The sequence below is a fragment of the Gobius niger genome (genome assembly GCF_951799975.1).
Source record: "Gobius niger genome assembly, chromosome: 9".
NCBI classification, from domain to species: Eukaryota; Metazoa; Chordata; class Actinopteri; order Gobiiformes; family Gobiidae; genus Gobius; species Gobius niger.
Genome location: NC_136860.1, coordinates 23,518,954 through 23,546,782, shown reverse-complemented (window position 1 = coordinate 23,546,782; position 27,829 = coordinate 23,518,954). Strand labels below are relative to the sequence as shown.

The following is a 27,829-nucleotide window of genomic DNA, read 5'->3' as shown; positions in this document are numbered from 1 at the left end:
CATATTCATGCTTTGGCTGGAAGTCCTGACCAACATCTCACCCATATTTTAGAATTAATCACTATGTTGTTTCACATGGATAGGCCCAATAATGGCAGAGATACATAATAACTGAGCATAAACCAAGATGACTTAAGAATGGTGTGATGAACGCAACCTATAATAAATATGGAAAATGTTGTTTGATATTGAAGCACAAAAAACTCCATAACCCATTGCTGTTTTCTATGCCAGTGGTTGAATTTTCTTAATGATTGTCTTATTTGCCTGCATACTTAACTGTATCAGCGTGCCGTGAAAAAAATAAACATATACTATGAGTCTGACAGAGAGTGGATCTGTTGCAGTCATGCCTATAGCCCATATTTTGTTTCCTCATTACCTTGATGTAACTTCCCTGATATGAAGAGCCTATTACAGGATGTGTAGTTGTTACAATGCTGCCATCTGCTGCCTGCAAAATACATTCATTGTCTCTATCTAAGTGGGACATTGTACAGTTATCATGATTTTAGTGCAAAATTTTTTAAAGAAGTTTATGGAGACGTCTCTTGACTAAGGCGGCTAAATATGAGCTTTATTGGGTAGTGCCTGATCCAAATCCATGCTTTGGTTACCCATTATGAAAAAATGTAGCTGGTCATTAGGAGCATGACAGTATAATCCAAAATGTTATGCATTTTGGATTATACTGTTTGCCAGCAATACAAAACATGCTCCGAATGACCAATTGCTATTTTTGCAGAGGGCAACCAAAGAATGGATTTGGATGAGGATATAACCTATATAAATCTTATAGGTTGTCTTTTTGGCTGTCTTTAGTCAACATCTCCATGGTGACGAGCTGGAGACGTACCCACTCCCAGTTGCGTTACAGCAAAGTGTTAGGAGAGGTGAGCCGCTCATGATTATTTGTTTGTATTTTAAACATATATTTCATATGTGTGTAATGCAAATAAATGCTTGTATTTTGTTGTATTTATTGGGGAAAATGTTACACGGTGTGGCTTTAAATTATGAGCTTGAGCTGAGCCCATACACTGAATAAAGGGAGTTAAAAAAAACAACCTTAAATAGTATAATGAGTAATGATTGTTTTCACAGCACCTTCACTTCACATGAATCAGACTTGAATATCTTAAGTGTGAAGATCATTTTGACAGTCTTCCTGAACCAAGGGTAACAGAACACATAGATGACAGGGTTGATACACGAGTTCAAATATATGAGCCAGAGTTCAGCTTCTCCAGACGACGCTCCGAACAGGTTGCTGTCCGCCGCCACTGTGAAACAATAATATGGGCACGAACAGAGGAGAAACACCATGACGAGAAACCCCAGGGTTTTCGCCGCTTTCATTTCGGATCTCTGCACTGTTATTGCAACGGGCCCCACTGTGATGGAGGTGATCTGAGACCGCATTGTACGGGCGTGAGATACAGCTACTACAAATACTCTCATGTATAAATATGTGATCACAGCGATAGGTGCCAAAAAGGTGACAACGAGATCCACAACTCCCTCTGCGTAGTTTACAATGAGCACACACTCGCCAATACAAGAGTTATATATGTCCGGTTGTCCAAGTATATCCCTTAATATCCAGCCAGCATGAACGGCTGAGAATATCCAACATAGGAAAATACACACTGTGACGCGCTTTATGGTGACTTTGCTGGGGTACAGCATGGGGTCACAAATGGCTATGTACCGATCGACCGAAATGAGGACCATATTTCCGACTGAAGCGCTGACGACTAGAAAGCTGGAAAAGTTATTGAGGGCGCACGCAAAGCTGCCCAAGAACCAACATCCGTGGTAATAGAAGATCTGGAAGGGCATCTGCAGGAACCCGACCAGGAAGTCTGACATGGCCAGAGAGAGGAGAAGAAAGTTGGTGGAGGTGTGGAGCTGCCTGGGAAAAGACACGCAGTGTTTAATTCTATGATACCGTGGTTGGAGCTTGAAGGAACATTTTAATTCAAGGAGTTTTGTCATGTTATTAACCGCTTAACCCCCACCTGAACCGAGCACATATCATCCAATATCCTCAAAAGAGCAAGGAAAACGAGGAGAAGAAAAAGGGACCCATAAAAAGCGACAAGAGTGACAAAAACACAACAAACAAGTGAAAAAAACATGATGAAAAAGTAGCAACAACAAAAAAGGGGAAAGCAATAATAACACAATAAAAAAAGCCACAAAAACACGATTTAAAAATGACAAAAACATGACAAATAGCTTCAAAAATGTGAAAAAAAATGTGGGTAAAGCCCAACTGGAGAAAATGTGCTGAGTTAAGGTGCAGGGTAAGAGGTTGATGCAATCAAAACACTCAACATTGCACATTCCTGCTCTTGTATTTCACTTTAGTAAGTACTATTGAACTTTTATTTGGAATGAGCAAAATATTTTCCCAATTTGTCCCCATTGATAATGATTTGTAGACCTCAATAAAAAGCCAATCAAGTTTATACAAAAAAAATACCAATCTTGCATTCTATTATATGCAGTAGTAACACACAGTAACATTATGTTGAATACATAAAAAGCAGGTGAGGGGTAAACAGTGCCTGAAGTGGTAAATGCTGACGATGACGAGCAGGTTCAGCACAACAGTGACCGCGGTGACAGACGACAGCAGAGTGTAGACCACAGTGGCCTCTGAGGGGATGCGTGGGATCTTCCTGCAGGAGTTATTGGACAGAGGGAAGCACAGCTGCTCGTCTGCACGTGTGGTTTCCATGTTTCAGGAGCAGCAGGAGAGGCATCACCCCCCCAAACACATTCTGATCAGTGTCATTTATTCAGAATCACGCGCCGCCCAAAGACATGTCCATCATAATCAGCTGTGACTCTGAGCCAATCGAAATGCTCAGCAGTGCACAATTATGTGGATTGTTTGTGGTAAATCTGTCTTGTCTGATTATCAGTCTGGTTATGAACCAATCATTTGACGATTCCCCTGAAAATACACATTGTCAGTTGTGCTCAGGAGTAATGACTGGCTGTCTATAATCATACATCAGACTAATGTGGTGACGTTCAAACTTTACACTGCATTTTTAAGAGTGTATACACTCTTAACCCCCCCTAACCGAGCACATTCTCTCCTTTTCGACTTTACCCAAATCTAAAGGCCCACAGCCGAAAGGTCAGTGTAACGCTTCATTTTAAAGCTAAGAGCCACAAAAGTAATCTACGTTTTTTCTTTGTTATTATTGTCACGTTTTCGTCCTTTTTGGTTGTGTTTTCACCGAGTTTTTGACATGTTTTGGTCACTTTTTTGTGGCTTGATCACAAGTACATTACACACAAACCATGCCACAAAAAAGCAAGAAAATGCAACAAAAAATTGAAAAAAAAAAATGCAACAAAATTCAACAATGAAAATTTGATTTAAAAAAAACAAAGAAGAAGCTTATATAAGGTTTGTAGGTCTTAGCTTTCAAATGAGGCATTATATTGGCCTACAGTCTGTAAACTCTCCAGTCGAGAAGCTTTTAGATTTGGGGAAAACTGGGGGAAAAGTGCTCGGCAGGGGGGAAGGGGTTAAGTATCACCTTAGCCACATCTGCCCTGAGGCTGACTGATGGAAGCATGATCTGCACCACACGCCTCTCCAAGCACCAATCACTCACTCATTATCATCATTACAATCATTAAACTTCCAATCAACTACTTTCATTCCTTCATGAACTTATATAGATTATGATCAATCTTATTTTACCTCAATAAAATGTAAATAAAATGTTATGCTTCTTCCTCGAAGGTACTAAACCTAAATCAAAATGGATAGAACAACAAATAACGATAAAAACTGTTCAAAGAGTGAAATTGTTAAAGTGCAATTCAATGAGTTTATATGATTTATGAAGTTGTACTCATTTTCACTGCTATACATGCTTTAAAAACATTGACTGTTAATTAAAGCCAGTTGATATAAGTATTGTGTGTGTGTAATAAATAATTTTATAATTTGTTTTATTACAAGGGCTGTTTGGATTGATGCTTAAGGCGATGCTCCTTGTTTTTTGTTGTGTATGTGGCCCTCAGCTATGATCCTATCATTTAATATGATTTGATATTTTCTTGTGTTTTAGCATTGGTAAAGGTAGTTTATGAATTGTATCTAACTACAAGCCAACTCACTATTGCAAACCAATTCTGCCTACAGGACCTGAAGCTAAATTTGCTATTTTTTTCTGTAAGAAATTTTTTTTTTAGGTCTGTTCTGACATCGTGTTCATCGTAGATCTTCTGCTTTGAAAGCAGTGTTAATTTCGTTGACTAAAATATTTAGTCTTAATTTTAGTCAAAGTGATATTTTTGACGACTAAAATTGGACTAAAACTAAATTAAAAGTTTCTCATGAGACTAAAACTATGACTAAAATGTCCAGATATTTTAGTCGACTAAAATAAAACTAAATAAAAATGAAAAGGAGAGACTAAAATCATCCAAACTTCTATTGACCGTCTGAAAGAGCCTCAGATCATGTAAAATCACTGTCAAATGAACAGGTTTGTGCTTTATTCATGTGGAAGCAGCTCTATGAAGTCGAGGACCACGATTTAAAATGATTATAATGAATATTATAAATATAGGTCGACTAAATTAGTCTTAATTTTAGTCGACTAAATTGACATGCAATTTTAGTCGACTAAAACTAGACTAAAATTGAAAAGTTTTTTTTGGACTAAATCTTGACTAAAATTAAATTACATTTTAGTCAAAAGACTAAGACTAAAACTAAAATAAAATATGTTGTCAAAATTAACACAGAAAAAGAAAGAGAAAAGAAAAGGAAGGGGGAAAAAATAGAAATGACCCCTGGAGTAATACAGTAATTCAAGAGAAAGAAAGGGCCAAGAATGCAAAACTAAATATTGTCATTGATGCTAAGATTTTATTCTTTATATACATTTGGGGGTGAATATTTATACTCATACTTAAAACATATGTCATGCTCACTGTGCATACAAACATTACGCAAACATTATGTCATTTCTTTTTACAGTACGTTCATTTCACTGGAGCCTGGCTGCAGAATCTTAAGTGTAAAAATGTGTTTAGTCGCCCGCCGAAACCATGGGTAACAAAACGCATAGATGATTGGATTTACACAGGAATTAAAGTAAATGAGCCAGAGCTCTGCAGCCCCAGACGAATCCGTTAGACCGCTGTCTAATAAGAGGGTAAATATGTAATACGGACAGGAGCATATAATGAACATGACAATAACTACACCGAGCGTCCGTGCGGCTTTGAGCTCAGATTTCTTGGCCCTTGAACACTGCACGGACTTGGATGTAACTTGAGAATGCATCGCTCGCGCTTGAGTCACCGCCGCCGCAAACACTCTCAGGTACAACACTGTTATTACACCAATGGGTGCGATAAAGGTCACGACAAGGTCAAACGCCGCTTCTGTTTCATTTGCTAAAAGTATCACGCACTCTCCGTAACAGGAATTATACATGTCCGGTTGCTGGATAAACTCCCGCGACATCCAGATGGCGTGAACGGTCGAAAAGAGCCAGCACAGGATGATACAGGCCTGCACACGTTTTAAGGTGACTTTTGTGGGGTAAAACAAAGGCTCACAGATTGCTATGTAGCGGTCTATCGAAATCATCACCATGTTGCCCACGGAGACGCTGATCACCAGGAAGCTGACGAAGCCGTACATGCCGCACACGAAGCTGCCCAAAAACCAGCAGCCGCGGTAAAACAGGATTTCAACCGGCATCTCCAAAACACCCACCAATAAGTCTGAGATGGCCAGAGAAAGGAGCAAGAGGTTGGTGCATGAGTGGAGCTGCCTGGAAGAGAAACATCGTGTCAGAGAAAAGCAATTGTGCAGGATGAAAATAAAAATGTGAAGATCTGTAGTTGTTATAGGACTGGCCCATATCAATATTCAGTAATCTAATCAAACACGTGTTGGGAAATCATTCAATTTAAGACAAGCATAAACCTGCAAACAATACATAGAATAATATCACTATATCCATGACCATTTTGACCACTGATGAGTGAAAGTGCGTGTGCAGAGTGGCTGGTCTCTGCCTGTAGTGGGAGATAGCGATGATGACCAGCAGGTTGAGCAGCACAGTGAGCACAGTGATGGTGGAGAGGACGGTGAAGGTGAGCGAAGCCTCGGGGTCGGAGTGCCTGGTCTTCTTGCATGAGTTGTTGATGAGTGGGAAGCACCGTTCATCCTCTGGTGTCTCCATGGTGTGAGTGGCCAGAGAGGAAGAGAGCTCTCGACAGGCCGATGTCACGTCACTTTTATACCAAAGCAATGCACCCCCTGTGGGTTTATGTGAATACGTACTTTATTTATTTAGTTCATATACTGGCATTGGATTAATAATATTGTTTTTCAAATGATAATGAGAGAGGACAAAATTTAATTCTTAACACTAAAACAGTTAGGTAAGATAATTAACAAATAGTAGAAATACTGAAACCCCTGAAATGTGCCCCCAATACTAAGCTACTCAAATATTACTGTTAATATGTAAGTAGTATGCAAGTAGTAGCAGTAGTCGTGGTAGAAGTCTGCAGTAGGCCTACCTGACTGCCCAATTGCTCGCCAATAGCTGAAACTCACAGAACCACCTCCAGCCAGTGTTGGGGGTAACGTATTACAAAATTATTGAGTAACAAAAATATATTTACTTATATTTATACTAGATATACTTTTACTATTTACTATATATTACTTTTTTCAGTAACTAAGGAATATAACATATTACTTAAACAAAATACGGGAATATATATTAGTCATAATTAAAGTAACTCGAGCTACAAGTGCATTTAAATGTATGAACAAAAAAAGCCAAACTCTCCCAAAATAACGGACACAGGTGTACAAGATGTGCAGCTGCTGTAGCTAACGTCGTCAAAACAAAAAAGTAACTCAAAGTAGTGTAACTCAGTTAATGTGTAATACAAACATAATGCATTTCTATAGCTGTATTCTAATACAGAATATATTACAGTTTAAAAGTAACTTGCCCAACACTGCCTATAGCAACGAACATATAGTAATATCAGAAAACCAATCTGCCATCTTTGTGGAATATTTGTTTTCTTTTATTTTTAGATTACTGTTTGTAAGGGTTAAACAACAGAGATCCATACAAAGTGTAGAACACCACAATGCACAGCAGCGGACTTACTCCAGGAACATACGTATAGGCTACGCGATTCACCAAGCCAAATTGTAGCCATAGCTAATATCCAGCCATTGCCCCACAAACACGGTCTTTAATACTGACATTTTGTTCATTTATGAAGGCATGGGGAGAAGATGCAAACTCAACACCAAAAGTCCACCCAATCAAATGACTTCAATTGAAATACTGCTAGTTTGATGACATTTCACACTTGTTCTAAAGTAATCTTGCTTGAAATAGGAATGTAATCCTGCCAATGGGACAAGTCCAATTTTCTTACCCCATTGGCAAAGAAATGACTCTCAAATAAAGACAAAATGTCTGAAACATCTCAGAACAAGTGAAATAATCTAGGGAAAATGCCAACTAAAGCTTAACTCATCAAAACAACTCAAATTTAAATGGTTATGCTCAAATTGAGACATTTAAACTAATCTAGTTGTTTATTTTTTGCAGTGTATGCAACACAGCCCTGTAGGCCCAAGACCGATTTCCCCTTTGAGGTACAATAAAGTATCCCTACCTTGCATTGCAGTTTTAACCATCTAAATCATTGAGGGTTATCTGTGCCCTTTTGCCACACACATTTGGCCTCCTGGAGCTGTCAGTTATGCACATTCATTATTTTTCATTATCTTTTTATTAATTTTTCTGAACAGGGACAATAATAGTAGGAGGGATGCACTGTACCAGGTTGTAGCACTTTCCACCTCTAGTCCCTGGGGAAGGCTGATATCAACAAAGAAAAAAAATCAAAATCAATTTCAATCATACATTTGCCCCAACAGTATTAAATCACTACATGTTTCATTCATAAGCATTCATTTGCAAACACTCTCACACCCCAATTACAGTACAATTATATACTGCGAGGGCAGGTTTGTTTAAAAAAAAAAAACGAACTAAACTCTGATTTCCACACTTGACATTGTGTGTTTTACAATCCTACACTCGCAACACTCAGCTCAGTGAAATACATTTGTGCATTTGTACCATCAATTATCTTGAAAAACAGGCAGAAATTTGAATGTACAGTATCTATTCTTTTCATATAATACGTCCATAGCCGAGATTTCTTGTCATGAACCTTGAAAGAACTTGTGTACAATGATTCCAGTGATTTTAATGGGTTTACAACATTCATAATTTGCTATGTTTGGTCGTAAATGCCAACAGCCACGTATATAGTTTTTCTTTCAAGAGGCTAGAAATTCTGAAAAGTTTCCTGACAAAGTTTGCTAGTTGTGGTGAATTTGATTTCTCCTTCCTTGCTCCTTTTTCCTTTCTACGATTTTACCGTGTACCAACCTTAGATTTCTATGTGACCATTTAAAATTGTATATAATATTATCTTATAGATGTAGCCTTTAAGATGCAAAAACCTGATACGAGTAAGATCAACAGCTAATGCATTGAATTCTTCTTATGGACTATTATACCCACAATATTTTGAATTAAAAACAAAACTAAATGAACACTGAAGAAAAGAAAAACTCATCACAAATAACAGGCAAAAGCATATATTTTGTTGTCTTTATTTTCGTTAAGGAAATCTACTTGACAGGGGGTTCACACTTTGACAGGGCCTCAGCTTTCAAAAACAGATCATTTTTGCACATATGTTTTTTTCATTCCTTGGGTTCCACTGGGTTTCATACTCCTATGATAAAATGTCAGGTCATAGTATGTTGCTTTCTCTGGAGTTAGGCTGCAGGATTTGAAGCGTTAAAATGCGTTTGATGGACTTCCTAAACCACGGATAACTGAAGGTGTAGATAATGGGGTTCACGCATGAATTAAAATATATGAGCCACAACTCTGCGTCTCCGGATGAAGCTCCTATCTGGTTACTCTCCGCTGCGACTGAAAACGCATAATATGGGCAGGAAAATAAAATAAAGACTGTGACAAGCACTCCCAATGTTTTGGCTGCTTTGAGCTCAGATTTCTTTGCCATTGCTCCTGAACGCTGCAGCGCTAAAGAGCCTACATGAGACCGCATGGCGCGCGCCTGAGACACGGCAACCGCAAACACTTTCAAATATAACACTGTGATGACGGCAAAAGGGGCAACAAATGTAGCCACAATGTCCACAATCCCTTCAACATGGTTCACCGCAAGTACGCACTCCCCAATGCAGGAATTATACATGTCTGGTTGCCTGAGCATTTCTCTGAGAATCCAACTTGCATGAACTGTCGAAAAAAGCCAGCACAGACCAATACAGCCTTTTACACGCCTTATTGTAATTTTAGTTGGGTAAAACAAAGGGTCACAGATGGCCACGTATCGATCTATAGATATAAGCACCATGTTTCCCACGGAGGCACTAACAACCAGAAAAGCGGAGTAGTAATAGACAACACATGCCAAGTCGCCAAGAAACCAGCAGCCTCTGTAGTGGAAGATCTGAAAGGGCATCTGAATTGAACTGACAAGAAAGTCAGAGACGGCCAGAGAGAGGAGGAGAAGGTTGGTGCATGTTTGGAGCTGCCTGAAAATAGATAATTACAGCAAGTATTAGTTAGACATTACTGTACCAGGATAAAAAAAAATCTGGTATTCAACGGTTGGAAATCAAAATATCTATAGAGAGAATGGTATTTCTGCCTGAAGTGGTAGATGGAGATGATGACCAGCAGGTTGAGGACCACAGAGAGTATGGTGATGGTGGACAGGAGGCAGTAGATTAGTGTAGCCTCCAGCTCAGGGCGTAGGGTCTTCTTGCAGGAGTTGTTGTACACTGGAAAGCAGAGCTTTGTTTCCAGTGTGTCCATTGTAATAACACCGAACAGCAGTCGGGTCAAAAGGATTTGTGACACATGCTATTTATAGTTATGATGCTGACTCTCCACCCAGTATATCACCTGTAGCAACTACACACTTCATCTGGAGCTGTACCAAACTTGGCAATATGTAATGATATATTTTTTATTTTATATCCATAACTGGTTGCATTAATATTCTACTACTAACTTCACAGATGTCATAATCTTAAGATGGAGGAAAGCCGTTATACTGTAATTAAGACGCATATTTTTTTTTCAGAGAAAGGACACATTTTGAACCTGGGAATACATGGTGTAAACCTTGAATCTAGCTCAAAAATATGTACCTTATGTACTATACGTCCACAAGTGATCCTAAAACACAAATTTGTAAGAGAGTGCTCCTACAAATGAGTGTTGGTGCAAACAGTTCAGCAAAATGTATGATATAGAAATATGAACACAATACAATGCAATTGGGGTTGGATAGAGTTCAGGGTATGAATGCAAGAGGAAGCAGTGGGAGGGAGGTCACGGAAAGACGGGAGATCAGCTGTAATATAAAATACAAACAAACAAAAACAGCTGGTATGTTTTTAGCGGGACACTTCGGTGTTAAGAAGACCCTGTTGCAGCAGCAGCAGAGATTCTACTGGCCGGGGTGCAGACGAGATGTGGAGATGTTTGTGCACCAGTGCGATGCCTGCAGTGCTCAGAAAGGCCCTACTCTTCGTTCCCACACCCCACTGCAGCAGTACCATGAGAGCACCCGTGGAGAGAGTGGATTCTGACATCCTGGGCCCATTCGCCCCTCCGACCAACTGAACCGGCACATACTTGGGACAAAGGATTAGTTCACGACGTGGTAGTCCTCCACAGAGATTGACTGACCCTTTCCCAACCCTCGGCTCTTTTTAGAATGCCCTCAGAAGGTGTGAGCCAGCCCTCAACAAGTTCCCCAACTGGGACAACCTGTGGGGACCCGCAACATGGGTCTCAAAGATAGCGGAGACTTCCTCAGCATTTGAGAGACTTTGTGTTTGACAGTTGGATTTCTGGGGACTGCCGCTCCTTGTACATGAATCACCTCATGGCGAACTGTACCCAAAGGCAGGGTTTCGGGCTCTTGGATTAGGTCGCAAGATAGCAAAACCTTCTCGCGAGTGCCCAGCATTATGGCGTGTGTACACTGTGCAATTTTGGCCGTCTGCGATGTACGATCACTTGTCATGAGAAAAATCTTAGGCCGTAGCTGAAAATCGCAGGTCTTTGGTCATACATTGAGACAGGGACAAAGATTTAAAATAGGGCCGTTGTTCAACCAAAGACGAGCTGCGGCCGAAATCAGGCAGTGTCTGATATTTTGGAACGCTAGTCGCAGAGTGGGCCATCCTCTCGCTGCAGAGAGGATCTCTGTCAGTGTCCCGTCAGCACATCAGCGCACACCGCAAGCCGCCAGAGTCACAAGCAACAAAGGCCGGACATGAGCGGGTCAGACGACACATTTTACAGGATTCTCTGTGATAATAAACCCTGCTAGCATGTAGCACTTGTCTCAGCTAAACACACGCCTTCTGAAGCCTGAAGCTGCTAAGGCAAAACTTTGATCATAGCTATGATTGTCTCTTTGAACAATCGCAGAGTGGAGACGAGTGCAGCTCACGATTGGACTATCCCCACATATGTGACATCTGAAAATCTTATAAGACAAAAAAAAATGCACTGTACACCCACCATTATACAAGGGACATCTTCAGCATGACTCTTTGCGGAAAACTCAAATGGTCAAAGTAGATAGTGTTAGATGCAGAAGCAAATATTAGCACCGCCTTAGCTTCTTGGAGACATACTTGTCATGTCTGGTGTTTAAGTTCTTGTTTTGTGTTATTTAGACATTCCGTTTTATTTTGAAATCTTACCTTTTGTTTCTCGTTTCAGACTTCCTTCCTGCCCTTCCCTGTTTCCCCGCCTGTGTGATTACCTGCCTCTCCCCTAATGTGTTGGATGGAATCCCACGGCATTGTTTGACGCATTTCTGAATGGACTAAATGACAATGTGAAGGATCAGCTGGCCCCCCTTGACTTACCTGAGGCTCTGGATGAACTCATAGCACTAGCTATCAAGATCGACAGAAGACTGATGGAGCGGGAGCAAGAGAAGCTTCGCAAAACTCCTCAACAATACAGGGGGCAGCGTTACTCACCAGCACAGGGTGCAGCTAATTTTTCTGAAATACCTATCCCCCATCCGGGAGAAGACGAGCCGATGCAGCTAGGACGCACTCGCTTGACACCCGAAGAACGGGAAAGGCGGATGAGGGAAGGGCGCTGCTACTACTGTGGGGGCTTTGGCCATTTTTTAGCCAGATGCCCGGCAAAAGCTCAGGCTCATCAGTAAAGAGAGGGGCACTGGTGAGCCATACTATTCCTGTTAATCCCTCTCGTCCCACGCCTCTTGTTACACTCACCTCTCCTTCTGCTTCCTGTAGAACGCCCGTGCTGATTGATTCGAGTTCCGATGCTAACCTTATGGACCATGCTCTGGCAAGTGAACTTAATTTGGCGACCATTCCCTTGGAACACTCTCTTGCCGCCAGTGCCCTGGATGGTCGTCTCTTAAGTCAAGTGACCCACTATACAGAGCCGGTAAGGATTACTTTTCCCGATCAGCACACTGAAAGTTTAAGTTTTTATCTGTTCAGCTCTTGCCAGCACAGACTGATTTTGGGATACCCATGGCTTGAGTTACACAGTCCGATCATCAACTGGTCACAAGGGAATGTTTCTTCCTGGGGGGTGGAGTGTTATAAAAAGTGTTTTGACTCACCTGAGGCGGTTCTCTCTGCGTCCAAGGATGAGCCAGAGTCTGATTTTCCTGATCTCTCCCGTGTTCCCCCTTGTTATACGGATCTCAAGGAGGTTTTCAACAAGGCCAAGGCGACTTCCTTGCCTCCGCACCGGCCCTATGACTGTGCCATTGACATTCTGCCGGGTTCCACCCTGCCTAAGGGCCGTTTGTACTCGGGACGTGAGACACGGACCATGGAGGATTATATAAAGAAGTCACTCTCTGCTGGGATAATCCGTCCGTCTTCCTCTCCAGCTGGGGCGGGTTTCTTTTTTGTTGGAAAGAAAGACAAGACGCTAAGGCCCTGTATCGACTATCGTGGACTTAATGCTATCACTGTGAAGAACAGGTACCCGCTTCCTTTTAATTTCTACGGCCTTTGAACTGTTGAGAGAAGCTACGATCTTCACAAAACTTGATCTTCGTAATGCTTACCATCTCGTCAGGATAAGGGAGGGGGATGAGTGGAAAACAGCCTTTAACACCCCCACAGGACATTATGAGTACTTAGTAATGCCTTTTGGGTTAACTAATGCTCCGGCTGTTTTTCAATCTCTGGTGAACGACGTCCTTCGAGACATGTTGAATGTTTTTGTCTTCGTGTATCTGGATGATATTCTCATCTTTTCCCCTGATGAGACCACCCATGTCCAGCACGTCAGGAGAGTGTTGCAGCGACTCCTGGAGAACCAGCTTTTCGTCAAAGCTGAGAAATGTGAATTCCATGTACGATCTGTGTCATTTTTGGGCTACATCATTGCAGAGGGGGAGATCAAAATGGACCCCGTGAAGATACAGGCTGTTGCTGAGTGGCCCACACCTGAGTCTTGCAAGCAGGTACAACGTTTCCTTGGTTTTGCAAATTTCTACAGGAAATTCATAAGAAACTTTAGTACTGTTGCTGCCCCTCTGCATGCCCTCACTTCTGTCAAGACTAAGTTTCAGTGGACATCCCAGGCTGATCATGCCTTCAAGCTGTTGCAGAGACTCTTTACCACAGCTCCAGTACTTGTGCAGCCAGATCCCCAGCTTCAGTTTGTGGTGGAAGTGGATGCTTCTGAGGTCGGCGTGGGGGCTGTTTTGTCCCAGAGGTCGAGGAGGGACGGACGGCTCCACCCTTGTGCTTTCCTGTCCAAGAAGTTGACGGCCGCCGAAAGAAATTATGATGTTGGGAATCGTGAACTGCTGGCTATGAAGGTTGCTCTCGAGGAGTGGCGCCATTGGTTAGAAGGGGCTGAGCTGCCATTCCTTGTTTGGACGGACCACAAGAACTTGGAGTATCTGAGAGGCGCCAAGAGACTGAACTCCCGTCAAGCCAGGTGGGCCTTGTTTTTTAGTAGATTTAATTTTTCCGTATCCTATCGCCCAGGCTCTAAGAATGTGAAACCTGATTCCCTGTCACGACTCTCTGAGCCCGAGGTGGCTCCTAAGGTTCCAGCCTCCATTCTGCCTCCTTCATGTTTGATTGGCGCTGTCGTCTGGGAGGTTGAGGAGGAGGTCAAGAAGTCTCAATCTGCAGTTCCAATTCCTGCGGGATGCCCCCCTAATCGACTATTTGTACCTGTCTCTCTACGTTCACGCGTCATCCATTGGTGCCACAGTTCTCCTATGTTCTGTCATCCCGGGGTGAAGAGGACTTTGTTTGCCGTCAAGCAGCGAATTTGGTGGCCGACTATGCAGAGGGACATAAAGGAGTATGTGGCTGGATGTTCAATTTGTGCTCAAAACAAGACCCCACGTCATGCTCCACCTGGCCAGCTACATCCACTCCCAGTGCCTCACAGACCATGGTCGGACATCTCTCTAGATTTCGTCACAGGCTTGCCACTCTCGGAAGGTAACACTGTGATTCTTACTGTGGTTGATGGTTTCTCCAAGATGGTTCACTTTGTGCCCCTGGCCAAGCTTCCTTCAGCTAAAGAGACTGCTGAAATAGTGTTGGCACAGGTTTTTCGTCTTCATGGTCTTCCCAGGGATGTTGTTTCTGACCGGGGTCCCCAGTTTGTCTCCGCCTTCTGGAAGGAGTTTTGCACCTTGCTTGGAGCAACGGCGAGCTTGTCATCTGGTTACCATCCGCAGTCCAGTCTGAGCGCCTTAACCAGGAGCTGGAGTGTGGTCTGCGATGTATTGCCTCCCAGAGTCCAACTTCATGGAACAGACACCTGGTATGGATAGAATATGCCCATAACACTCTGCCTTGTTTATCTACAGGCCTCACCCCATTCGAGTGCGTATATGGGTTTCAGCCGCCATTGTTTCCTGCCCTAGACAAGGAAGTTACAGTTCCCTCGGCCATGGCTTTAGTGGGCGTTGTCGTCAGAGCTGGTTGCGAGCTCGTCAAGTGCTTCTCCGTCATTCTGAGTCCTACAAGAAAGCTGCTGACCGTCGTCGCAGTCCCGCTCCTTTTTACCACATTGGACAGAGAGTCTGGCTCTCTACTCGGAACCTTCCGCTGAAGGTGGAATCTCGCAAGATGGCGCCGAAATTCATTGGTCCCTTTTCCATCTCACGCGTCGTGAATCCAGTGGCTGTACGTTTGAAGCTCCCTAAATCTCTGAGAGTTCACCCGACATTTCATGTAAGTTGTGTCAAGCCGTATGTGGAAAGTCCCCTTGTGCCAAAGGTCAAGCCTCCGCCTCCCCCCCAGTTTGTTGATGGTGGCCCGACGAATACTGTCAGGAAACTGCTAGCTGTGAGGCAACGAGGACGGGGACGACAGTATCTCGTTGATTGGGAGGGATACGGTCCTGAGGAGAGGTGCTGGGTTTCAGCTAAAAATATTCTGGACCCTGACCTTATACGGGATTTCCATGTGGACAACCCTATGCAGCCTGGGCCATCGGGAGTCGGCCGTAGGAGGGGGGGTACTGTCATGTCTGGTGTTTAAGTTCTTGTTTTGTGTTATTTAGACATTCTGTTTTATTTTGAAATCTTACCTTTTGTTTCTCGTTTCAGACTTCCTTCCTGCCCTTCCCTGTTTCCCCGCCTGTGTGATTACCTGCCTCTCCCCTAATGTGTTACACCTGTTGTCTTTGCCCTCCCCGCCCCTTTAGTATATATTGTCTGAGTCTTCCCCTTTGTCTTTGTCAGATTGTCTTTGTCCTTGTGCAGGTAATCATGTCATTTTGTTCTCGTATGTTTTAAGTTTTTTGACACTTCTGTTTCTTTGTCCTTGTGCAGCTCCTGTGGGAATTCTTTGTTTACTTCATTGTTTTTGACCACGTCAATAAAAGATTTTGAGCCACGCATTTGGGTCTCTGTGCTGAACCTGATAATACTTTGTGGAGCATGGTCAGGTGTTGTTGCTTGCACACTGTCTGGTTCCTGCCACTGCTCCAACAGCCTTTGTCCTTAATCCAGGCAGAAATCTCTGACAGAGCACTTTGAATTTGAGGTACAGGCTGAGGTAATGCCACGGCTCAAGAAATGCAACCACTGCAGCAGCAACGTTGATAGTTAGAGGAGCATGCTGGACCCACACTCTTCGAAAGTCCACAACAATCTCCTTTGTCTTCTCCACATTTAGAGAGAGAGATTGCTCTGTGTGCAACATCTCTCTCCTGTAGTTTGACTCGTCTCTGTTGATGATGAGACCCACCACCGTTGTGTCGTCTGCAAACTTCATGAAGAGGTTTGAGTCACACTTTGGAGTGCTACGGTTACCAATCAGAGACCAGCAGTCTGTTCACGTCACATCAGACACAGGTTAGCGCGCTTTGGCCACAGCCAGAGGTCGGTCCCAAAACTTATACCTGGTAAGACCGGTTTGGCCCGGCATGGCCTTGGCAGTCGAAAAGCTCACCACACTGGGTTGACCAGGCATTGAACTGAGTAGTGTCTGCATGTGAAAGAGGGACTGAAGTAGCTACTGGCATCATACATATTCATATATATTAGTAGAGGCATATTGGTGGTCTCCAAGTGGGACCATGCCCCTGGTAGTTTATAATGGCAACATCAGTGAGTTAAGGCATTTTAGGACTTTTGGCCCATAGGTTTATACCAGACAGGACAGCTCAGGGTGAAAGAGGACGAAGAGCAGGAAGATAAACTTGTCGCACTTGACAACGATCCCACGATGCTGAAGGTGGAATAGTGCTCAACGTATATGGCAGCAGCCCCAACCACCAGACCACCAGCTGTATATTAAATGTAACCAGGTGGTTAAATATTGTTTTACTGCGAGTTTCAAAGTTCCTATCTGCCCGTGAACGCACCGCCACTCTCCGCCCGCGCAACTGATTGCGCGATTACAAAAAGGTGTGCGCTTGAGTTGTTTAGTGTCGGGGCTGGTATGCTGGCGTGTGGGCGCTCTTCTCGTGAGTAACCTTTCCACCTTGTGTATTTTAAAACTATGTCTGTGCACTGGTTTAATTTAAACTGTTTGGCTAGGGTTTATTTTGTGGAGTTTGCTGGGCTGATGCTGCTCCTCGGAGGTGCCCTGAGCCCCCTGTTTGTGTTCCTCCTGTCTGCCTAAGGTAAATGTGTCCGTCTTACAGCCTAGGTTTGGCCAATTGACAGTAAACTGACGTTTTTCTATGTATTTCAGCTATATCCACGCTACTCAATTTAAGCTCCGAATTTGCCAAACAAACGAATTTTACCGACAAATAATCCTGTAACTCAAAGCACTTAAAGCACTACAGCACCTTAGCTGGTTAATGGGGGATTTGTTTGCGTTTGTTTCCTATTAACGTTTTTCTTTTGTTTGAGTTGGTTTATTAACATTTAGTTTGTTTTTGTGAATATTTTCTATTTGGTTTAAATTCCCCATTTACTTTAGCTATGTTTTAAGTGTTTGGTTTTGGTTATGGGAGGGTTATGTTTTAAGCAGCTTTAATAAAATTGAACTACAATGTAAAATAAAAAATATATATTTTTACTACCTCTGCTTTGGTTCCTTTTGTTACCAGACTTACCTCGGGCATTGGGTTTGTTTAAATGGGGAACCCCTAGCCTAGCCCAGTGGCTACAAATTGGCGTTTGTTCGGCAGGATCTGGTGAACCAAGCAGAGTGTAGTTTTAATTTTTAGAAGAGCTGTTTTGGTGCTTGTAGTTTGCGTTATAGCAATTTAGAAGTTCTGGTTAAACTTTATAAAATTCGGAGCTTAATTGAGCAGCAGCTGGCACGCCGTGGGACGGGGTCCGAGACCTTCGGCTACCGACGTCCATTCTACTAACCATGGCGGAAGAACTACAGCAGCTCCGGGACCGGATCCGCGAGTTGGAGACCGAGCGGGACCAACTACAACAGGAGCGGGATGTCGCCCAGGCAGGGCCTAGTCAAAGAGGAGCAGAAAACACGGGAACTACGGACCGGATCATCTACCTACCACGAGAAAGAAAGTGCCCCATGTTCCGAGGAAATCACGGTATCGGGATTGATGAGTGGGTTGAGGAGATTCGTGCAAGCATGCGTGTCAGGCATGTTGGACTGGCTGATCAGCCTGGGTTTATTTTTGATCATTTGGAGGGTGAAGCGCGGGATGAGATCAAGTACAGAACTGTTGGAGAACGTGAGAACCCTGAGACTGTTTTCAAAATTCTAAAAGAGCTATACGGGTGTCAGAAGCCTTATATCTTGTTGCAAGAAGACTTTTTTTCTAGAAGACAGTTAGAGGGGGAAACTTTACAAGAATTTTCACATGCACTGTTTTGTCTAATGGAAAAAGTGGTTGCCAATGCTCCCCATAGAATGACCAATTCACCAACATTGTTGCGCGATCAGTTTGTTGAAAATGTCAATAACCCTAGTTTACGGCGAGAGCTCAAGCGCTTAGTCCGGGAAAATCCAAACCATACGCTACTTGATGTCCGGTCAGAGGCCATTAAGTGCGAACGTGAAGGGGGTGTTATTGATAGTAGGGCAAATTTCCATTCGGTGCCATCCTTGTGTGCGACTCAAAGCGCTAAAATGCCACCACAGGGCCCCTCTACTGCCGATACTGTTGCGCAACTGGCCGCTCTTACTGCTTTAGTTCAGAAGCAACAAGAACAACTTGCAGAGATTACTCAGGCCCTTACTGCTGTAAAATCGCCTCTACCGACTTCTTCGGGTCCCATTAGTGTTATTTGTCATCGCTGTCAGCAGTCAGGCCATATAGCTCGATACTGTAATGCCCCTTTTCGTTCTAGGCCCCCTCCTGTTTATTCCTCTCCGGCTGCAGCCCCCACTAGCCTTCAGCAGACGGAAAACTAGCACCCCCTACTGTCCGGAGCCAGACATTAGGAGGGGGTGGGTTAGGCTCATCAGTCCCAGTGGTAGATGTAGAAGTGGAGCATTTAATAGCCCCTTGTCCCCAGGTTACAGTCAAATTGGCTGGGGTTCCTGTTCAGTGTATCCTAGATACTGGGTCAATGGTTTCAACCATTTCAGAGTCCTTCTTCAGGCAACATTTTCAGGCTAAATTAAAGTCATGTAATTGGCTTGAGTTGAGGGCTGCTAATGGGTTAGCTATCCCCTACCTGGGTTATCTTGAGCCTGATGTAGAAGTGGGTGGGAGAGTGGTCTCTAGAAGAGGAATCTTGGTTGTAAAAGACCCCCCAGGACAGGATAGCGCTAATTCTGTGCCAGGTATTATTGGCATGAATGTCATAAAAGCATATTACCAGCAGCTTCATCACCAGTACGGCCCTGATTTGTTTGACCTTACCCTTGGGTTAGGAGTCCCCACCTCTTGGTTACCTGCTCTTCAGTTGTGCCAACAGGTCACGGTGCAGGATGGCTCAATTCGAAGTGGTTTAGCAAAGGTTCGGGATCGGAGGCCTATCGCTATCCCTGCCGGAACTACAAAATTTGTTGCCGCGACTTGCTCTGTGTTAGATGGGTCTACGGTTGCTACCCTTGCGGAACCCCTGGGGTATGGGTTTAGTCTGCCTCCCGGGCTGTTGGTGTCGCCCACCCTAGTTAATGTTGTTAGAGGGACTGTTTATGTACCGGTGACTAATGTCGGAATGTCCACTGTAACTTTAAAGTCTCGCTGTCCCTTGGCCCTGGTGTCCCCTGTTGAGGTAGTTAGTCTACCGTCGGGATTGCATGAAGTTCCCGGTGAGCGTGAATCTACTGTTGCTACAGTTCGGTCTCACACAGCGAAAGAGGGTTCGGTGCGGGAGAAAATATTGGGGCTTGATCTTTCCATGTTAACGGAGGCTGAGCAGCCAAAGGTCAGGGCACTGCTACTTAAATATGTGTCAGTATTTTCCGCGTTCGAAGGCGACCTAGGTTGTTCTGGGCTTATTTCTCACGAAATCCCTCTTTTGGATAATGTTCCGGTGCGTCAGCGCTATAGACGTATTCCTCCATCAGAGTATGAGTCGGTTAAGGCCCACATAAACCAACTTTTAGACGCCCAGGTAATCCGAGAGAGGAGTAGCCCCTACGCCTCCCCCATTGTCATCGTACGCAAAAAGGATGGCAGCTTGCGCCTCTGTGTGGACTATCGGCAACTAAATAAGAAAACCAGAAAAGATGCATTTCCACTGCCCCGAATTGAGGAGTCCCTGGACTCGTTGTCTGGAGCCCGGTGGTTTACCACCATGGACTTGGCCTGTGGCTACAATCAGGTACCAGTTGCAGAAGGCGACAAACAAAAGACTGCTTTCTGCACCCCCTTTGGGTTATTCGAATTCAACCGAATGCCCTTTGGGTTATGTAATGCGCCGGGGACTTAGAGGCTCATGGAGCGAATGTTTGGCGCCCAGCACGGCCAGTTACTTTTACTTTATTTGGATGATATTGTTGTTTTCTCATCAACTGTTGATGAACACTTAATGCGTCTGGAGGTTGTGCTGAACCGTCTGCAGCAAGAGGGACTCAAGGTGAAATTGGAGAAATGTGAGTTTTTCAAACAGGAGGTGCAATATTTGGGACATCGTATTTCGGAAGAGGGAGTGTCCACTGATCCTGGGAAGGTTTCTGCCGTGTCCAACTGGCCCCGTCCTGAAACTGTCTCTGAGCTGCGGTCCTTCCTTGGCTTTTCCAGCTACTACCGAAGGTTCGTGGAGGGGTTTTCCAAGCTGGCCTCCCCCCTTCACCGGCTAGTTGCAGAGCTGTGTGGTCCCAACAACCATAGAGGAAGAAGAATTCGCTTGCATGACGCCTGGTCGGAGGAATGTGAGGGGAGCTTCCAAGAGCTGAAGTCCCGCCTTGTGAGTGCGCCCACCTTAGCTTTTGCTGACTTCTCTCTGCCATTTATTGTTGAAGTAGATGCGAGCCACTGTGGACTGGGAGCGGTACTATCGCAGGAGCAAGGAGGTAATGCTTAATTTGCATAATCTAATTTGCATAAACTGGTAAAATGCATAAAATGTCATGTTGCATAAACTGTATAAACTGCATAAAGTGGTAAAATGCATGAATGGGTTATTTTGCATAAATTATGTAAATTGCTCTCTTTAAAACTCTTTAACTCTTTAAAATTCATAAATCCTAAATGGCATAAACTCTTAAGTTGCATAAGCGGTTTAAAATGCATAAAGTGGTTAAATTCCATAAAGTGGTTAATTTGCATAAATTATTAATGTTGCATAAACTTTTATATTCCATAAACTGGTCAAACTGTTGAAATGGCCTCAGTGCTTGATTGGCAGAAGCTGCACAAATGGCTGAAAGGCCTGGAGTCTCCCCATTGGCTGGATTCGCACATACACACCAATGCAAAAATTTCAAACTCTCGTATAAAAAAACTGGAAAACTGCAGAAGGCCAATTTTTTCTCAAAACCCACAAGTTGCAGAAGCTGAACATGCACAAAGTGCAGAAATTGCATAAAATGCAGAAAAAAGTGCAGAAAAGCATGCATTTGCGGCAGCCCCATTATAAGTCAATGGGAAAAATCTCCGACATTTTGGCCGATTGCGGAAAAACCATAAATTGCAGAAGTCCCAAAAGTAATAGCACCCTTCTCCTCAACATTCGGAACATTTTGATGCATAACTTGCATAAATTGCACAAAGCATGAAGGTGCTGAAAGCTCTAGAAAATCGGGAAAAAGATGGCTGCGCCATTGCGATTGACTGCGGAATTGCAGGAAGCGAATGCAGAAATTGCATAAACTGTTCAAAGTGCATAAATTGCTTAATTTGCATAATCTTGTTGAGTTTGGAGTTTTTCACTCCTTCTCCTGTGTTGTCCACTTCCTAATTAATTACCCAAACGTCGGACAACACCAAACGTGTTCAACACTGGAAGAAGAGTTATTGACAAACAACGCTACACTACCAGCTAATAACACATACCAGCACAGATGACCCAGGATTCAGATGATTAAATCACAAAGGTTTATTTCCCTAACAGGTCATCTAATACAGAGCTCTGCTTCCCTAGTTCCCTAACATCGAGTCTACCAGCTGTCCATTGCCATAGGAGACTGGATTTTTACTAAGGAAGCAGAGTATTTGTATCACATTAAACATTGGAATATTCATGAGCCTAAAACTAAATCTCATTGGTTCCATTGGCTCCAGTGCTTCTGCTGGTCACGTAGTTCCGCCCCGCGACCCCCAATTTTATGTCTTCAATGGAATGTTGCAACTGATAAGATCCTTCTGGAGAAAGGCAGTTGTTTATCTCTTTATGGGGCACGGGGGTTCTGTGCTCACACACTTTGGTGTTCTGGTACTTTTCCGCTGTAACAGAGAACTGAGAATACTTCGCATACATTTTGTTAAATTAAGCTAAACAGTAATAAGAGTAAAAAAACAGTATAAAACCGTGTATATATTTTATAATTCTTCAATCTAATTTGCATAAACTGGTAAAATCATAAAATGTCATGTTGCATAAACTGTATAAACTGCATAAAGTGGTAAAATGCATGAATGGGTTAATTTGCATAAATTATGTAAATTGCACAAACTCTTTAAAATTCATAAATCCTAAATGGCATAAACTCTTAAGTTGCATAAACGGTTTAAAATGCATAAACTGGTTAATTTGCATAAATTCTTAATGTTGCATAAACCTTTATATTCCATAAACTGGTCAAACTGTTGAAATGGCCTCAGTGCTTGATTGGCAGAAGCTGCACAAATGGCTAAAAGTCCTGGAGTCTCCCCATTGGCTGGATTCGCACATACACACCAATGCAAAAATGTCAAACTCTCGTATAAAAAAACTGGAAAACTGCAGAAGGCCAATTTTTTCTCAAAACCCACAAGTTGCAGAAGCTGAACATGCACAAAGTGCAGAAATTGCATAAAATGCAGAAAAAAGTGCAGAAAAGCATGGATTTGCGGCAGCCCCATTATAAGTCAATGGGAAAAATCTCCGACATTTTGGCCGATTGCGGAAAAAACGTAAATTGCAGAAGTCCCAAAAGTAATAGCACCCTTCTCCTCAACATGCGGAACGTTTTGATGCATAACTTGCATAAATTGCATAAAGCATGAAGGTGCTGAAAGCTCTAGAAAATCGGGAAAAAGATGGAAGAGGAACTAGAAATGCAATGGCTGCGCCATTGCGATTGACTGCGGAATTGCGGGAAGCAAATGCAGAAATTGCATAAACTGTTCAAATTGCATAAAGTGCATAATTTGCATAATCTAATTTGCATAAACTGGTAAAATGCATAAAATGTCATGTTGCATAAACTGTATAAACTGCATAAAGTGGTAAAATGCATGAATGGGTTAATTTGCATAAATTGTGTAAATTGCATAAACTCTTTATAATCCATGATTCCTAAATGGCATAAACTCTTAAGTTGCATAAACGCTTTAAAATGCATGAACTGGTTAAATCCCATAAAGTGGTTACTTTGCATAAATTGTTAATGTTGCATAAACTTTTTAAATTCCATAAACTGGTCAAACTGTTGAAATGGCCTCAGTGCTTGATTGGCAGAAGCTGCACAAATGGCTGAAAGTCCTGGAGTCTCCCCATTGGCTGGATTCCCCCCATACACACCAATGCAAAAATTCCAAACTCCTGTATAAAAAAAATGGAAAACTGCAGAAGGACAATTTTTTCTCAAAACCCACAAGTTGCAGAAGCTGAACATGCACAAAGTGCAGAAATTGCAGAAAATGCAGAAAAAAGTGCAGAAAAGCATGGATTTGCGGCAGCCCCATTATAAGTCAATGGGAAAAATCTCCGACATTTCGGCCAATTGCGGAAAAACCATAAGTTGCAGAAGTCCCAAAAGTAATAGCACCCTTCTCCTCAACATGCGGAACATTTTGATGCATAACTTGCATAAATTGCACAAAGCATGAAGGTGCTGAAAGCTCTAGAAAACCGGGAAAAAGATGGAAGAGGAATAATAATAAAGAACATGAAAACCAATAATTGACTGCGGAAGAATTCCGCAGTCAAACAACTAGAAATGCAATGCTGCGCCATTGCGATTGACTGCGGAAATGCGGGAAGCGAATGCAGAAATTGCATAAACTCTTCAAATTGCATAATCAAATTTGCATAAACTGGTAAAATGCATAAAATGTCATGTTGCATAAACTGTATAAACTGCATTAAGTTGTAAAATGCATGAATGGGTTAATTTGCATAAATTATGTAAATTGCATAAACGCTTTAAAATGCATAAACTGGTTAAATCCCATAAAGTGGTTACTTTGCATAAATTATTAATATTGCATAAACTTTTATATTCCATAAACTGGTCAAACTGTTGAAATGGCCTCAGTGCTTGATTGGCAGAAGCTGCACAAATGGCTAAAAGTCCTGGAGTCTCCCCATTGGCTGGATTCCCCCATACACACCAATGCAAAAATGTCAAACTCCTGTATAAAAAAACTGGAAATCTGCAGAAGGCCAATTTTTTCTCAAAACCCACAAGTTGCATAAGCTGAACATGCACAAAGTGCAGAAATTGCAGAAAATGCAGAAAAAAGTGCAGAAAAGCATGGATTTGCGGCAGCCCCATTATAAGTCAATGGGAAAAATCTCCGACATTTTGGCCGATTGCGGAAAAAACGTAAATTGTAGAAGTCCCAAAAGTAATAGCACCCTTCTCCTCAACATGCGGAACATTTTGATGCATAACTTGCATAAATTGCACAAAGCATGAAAGTGCTGAAAGCTCTAGAAAATCGGGAAAAAGATGGAAGAGGAATAATAATAAAGAACATGAAAACCAATAATTGACTGCGGAAGAATTCCGCAGTCAATCAATAAAGAACATGAAAACCAATAATTGACTGCGGAAGAATTCCGCAGTCAATCAATAAAAAAAATATATTTTTACTACCTCTGCTTTGGTTCCTTTTGTTACCAGACTTACCTCGGGCATTGGGTTTGTTTAAATGGGGAACCCCTAGCCTAGCCCCGTGGTTACATAAATATAGGTATGAAATTGAGCATACAGTACCTGTCACTGCCAATCAGAGTTTGGCAGTGACGACCTTGTGACTGACCCCTTTTCTCAACCTTTATCACTAAAGCAAAGAATCTGGGAGTATTCTGGAGTCCTGCATCTCTAATCTCATGCCTTCACATATGATAATCTTTCCTGGCCTGCTTTAACTCCTTGACATCAGTTGCTCCTCCACTGAAAGACTGAAAGACTCTTGCTCACCTGCTTCACTGAGATTCATCAAGTATAATATTATTAGACTATTTATTAATTGAATTAATTGTGTAGTAATATTGCCCATTTTTAGTTCTGTCACTTAGAAAAAAAAAAAAAATTCTGTAGGATGCTCCAGGATCAATTGTTTGGAAGGTTTTCATTGCTGATGGACCCTCCACAAGACAGGTGATCCTTGAGCGTTAGAGGCCACTGGGATTGATAGGAAATGGCCCCTCATTTTGACCTGTCATACAGCCGTTGGGTCACTACAAAGTCAAATACGCACAAATATAAACTTTTTTTTCCACATAAAAAGTTACATAATGCACCTTTAAGGTGCAAATGCAACTATGTCTTAGACTAAGGGCTATACCCCCCTCTCCAAGAAGAAACAGTATGCAAAGATTTAAAGTTTCTAATTTTTATTGAACATTTCAATTATTTACAATTGTCATATCACATACATGTAAAAACAAGGTTTTATTAGTAAGGCTACAGTGCTACAGTGTGCTATGCCACACATGCTTCTCCCTCTCTTCACCTCATTTCATGCTTTATTGTCGTCTTGAGTGAAAAGTGTTTTTGTTTTTTTGTTATTCCTTTAATAACTAACTTGTTTTATTACTGTTAATGCAATGTGATGTAATTATACATTTTTAAAACATTTAAATACAGTGATCTTTAATTTTTTATTCATTTTTTAATTGCTATTTTTGTCATTTTAGTTTATGTAAGTGGTAAATAATGTATAATCTTCTCAATGGGTCCTTGTGTAAGGTGTGCAATATTTCAACATTGCATCATATAAACATTCACATATGGTCAGAAATTGCCCAGTCTCTAGATCCAGGCTTCAGTATCTGCATTGTTAATATGTGTTTGATTGACTTCCTGAACCATGGATAGAAAAAGACATAGATGATTGGATTAAGACACGAGTTAAAGTGAGCCAACCAAATCTCAACGTCAACTGATGAGGCATCCACTGCTGTGTCCTCACCCACTAGACTCGGAGCGTAATAGGGACAAAAACAACATAGAAACACCACAACAACTATACCTAATGTTTTAGCTGCTTTGAGTTCCTTCTTTGTACTCATAGATTGTATCTGTGGCATGGGTGCTGAAACTTGGGCGCGCATTGCACGGGCTTGCGACATTGCCACCACAAATACCCTCAAATATAATATAACAATTATAAGGATAGGGATAATAAAAGTGCACACAAGATCAATCGCTCCTGATATGTAATTGATGACAACCACACATTCGCCCACACATGAGTTGGACAGACCCAGATGCTCTATCTGGTCGTGAAATATGGCAATCCTATAAACGACGGAGAAGAACCAGCACAATAAAACACATAACTTTGCTCTTATCATGGTGACTTTGGTTTGGTAGTTTAGGGGGTCACATATGGCAATGTAACGGTCAATGGATATGAGCACCATGTTGCCCACGGAGGCAGAGGTAATGACATAGTCAGCAATGTAGTACACAATGCACGCGACATCGCCCAGATTCCAGCAAGTCTCAATGTAGATGATTTCGACAGGCATCAAGAGGAGCCCCACTAAGAGATCGGTGACAGCCAAGGACAGGAGGAGGAGGTTGGTGCGGGTGTGGAGCTGCCTGGAGACAAAACATAGGACTAAGTCACTAAACATGTAACAACAGAGCTACAAGTATATGCAATCCATTGATGAAGAGATAGTAATCCATTATGAAAAAAAGGGATTCGAAATATAAATGCTCTTTGTGAAATGAACTAAAGGAACATGAATACATTTCCTTACAAACAGGATATTCAACAGCATTGGTCACCATCCCATCTGTTTTTCATCTTAAGTGAACTATTAGTGAATCATCAATATTAGAGCACATAGAGACAAACAACACAGTGTTTTGTGTCAAGAGAAAAGTAGCTGCAATTGACATTGTAATGCTGCGGTGTTGGTTGGTACAAGAGCACACACAAAATAAACACCTACACAAGAGTGTGTACGCACTGCCTGAACTGTAAAACTCCGAGGTTGTCCCTAAATATTTTCTTACTTCACATTGACAGCCATGTTAAAGCTTGACCTGAAATGAGAGATGGAGATGATGACGAGCAGGTTTAGAGCCACAGTGATCAGAGAGATACAAGAGAGCAGCACATAGATGAGCATAGCCTCCACATAAGGATGAGTGGGCACCCTGCAGGAGGAGTTAAGCTGGGGGTAGCAGAAGTCGTCTTTATCCAGGATGTCCGTCATGATGAGTTAGGGAGGAAAGGCAGAGCTCTGGGGCTCTGAGGGAAACGGTCCACTTCACAGGACCTTATATGCGAGACTTTCTGACGTCACCTGTCATTTGTGGCTATGTAAATGAGTTTACATTCAAACTATCAAGGCCCAGAGGTTACTTTGAGGTGAGTGACAGTGGAAAAGGCATGTACTGTGCACTGCAAACAATCAGGAACAACACCATCTTTGTAAGTAGGCTAATAAGATT

The 27,829-nt window shown here is 42.4% G+C and overlaps 3 protein-coding genes across 3 annotated transcripts; all 3 read right to left on the bottom strand.

Annotated features, from left to right (window-relative positions):
* Positions 1–1,098: 1,098 nt before the first annotated feature.
* LOC306967588 (trace amine-associated receptor 13c-like) lies at positions 1,099–27,591 on the bottom strand (the record flags this gene model as incomplete). Its single annotated transcript, XM_079562670.1, has 2 exons — positions 1,099–1,915; positions 27,419–27,591. 2 exons carry the CDS (start codon positions 27,589–27,591, stop codon positions 1,099–1,101), a joined length of 990 nt encoding a protein of 329 aa, XP_079418796.1.
* On the bottom strand, positions 5,015–6,239 carry LOC306968294 (trace amine-associated receptor 13c-like; the record flags this gene model as incomplete). The annotated part of the gene is made up of 2 exons (XM_079563636.1): positions 5,015–5,825; positions 6,073–6,239. 2 exons carry the CDS (start codon positions 6,237–6,239, stop codon positions 5,015–5,017), a joined length of 978 nt encoding a protein of 325 aa, XP_079419762.1.
* On the bottom strand, positions 8,866–9,965 carry LOC306968293 (trace amine-associated receptor 13c-like; the record flags this gene model as incomplete). Its single annotated transcript, XM_079563635.1, has 2 exons — positions 8,866–9,682; positions 9,799–9,965. The coding sequence occupies 2 exons, from the start codon at positions 9,963–9,965 to the stop codon at positions 8,866–8,868; spliced, it is 984 nt and encodes a 327-aa protein (XP_079419761.1).
* Positions 27,592–27,829: the final 238 nt, after the last annotated feature.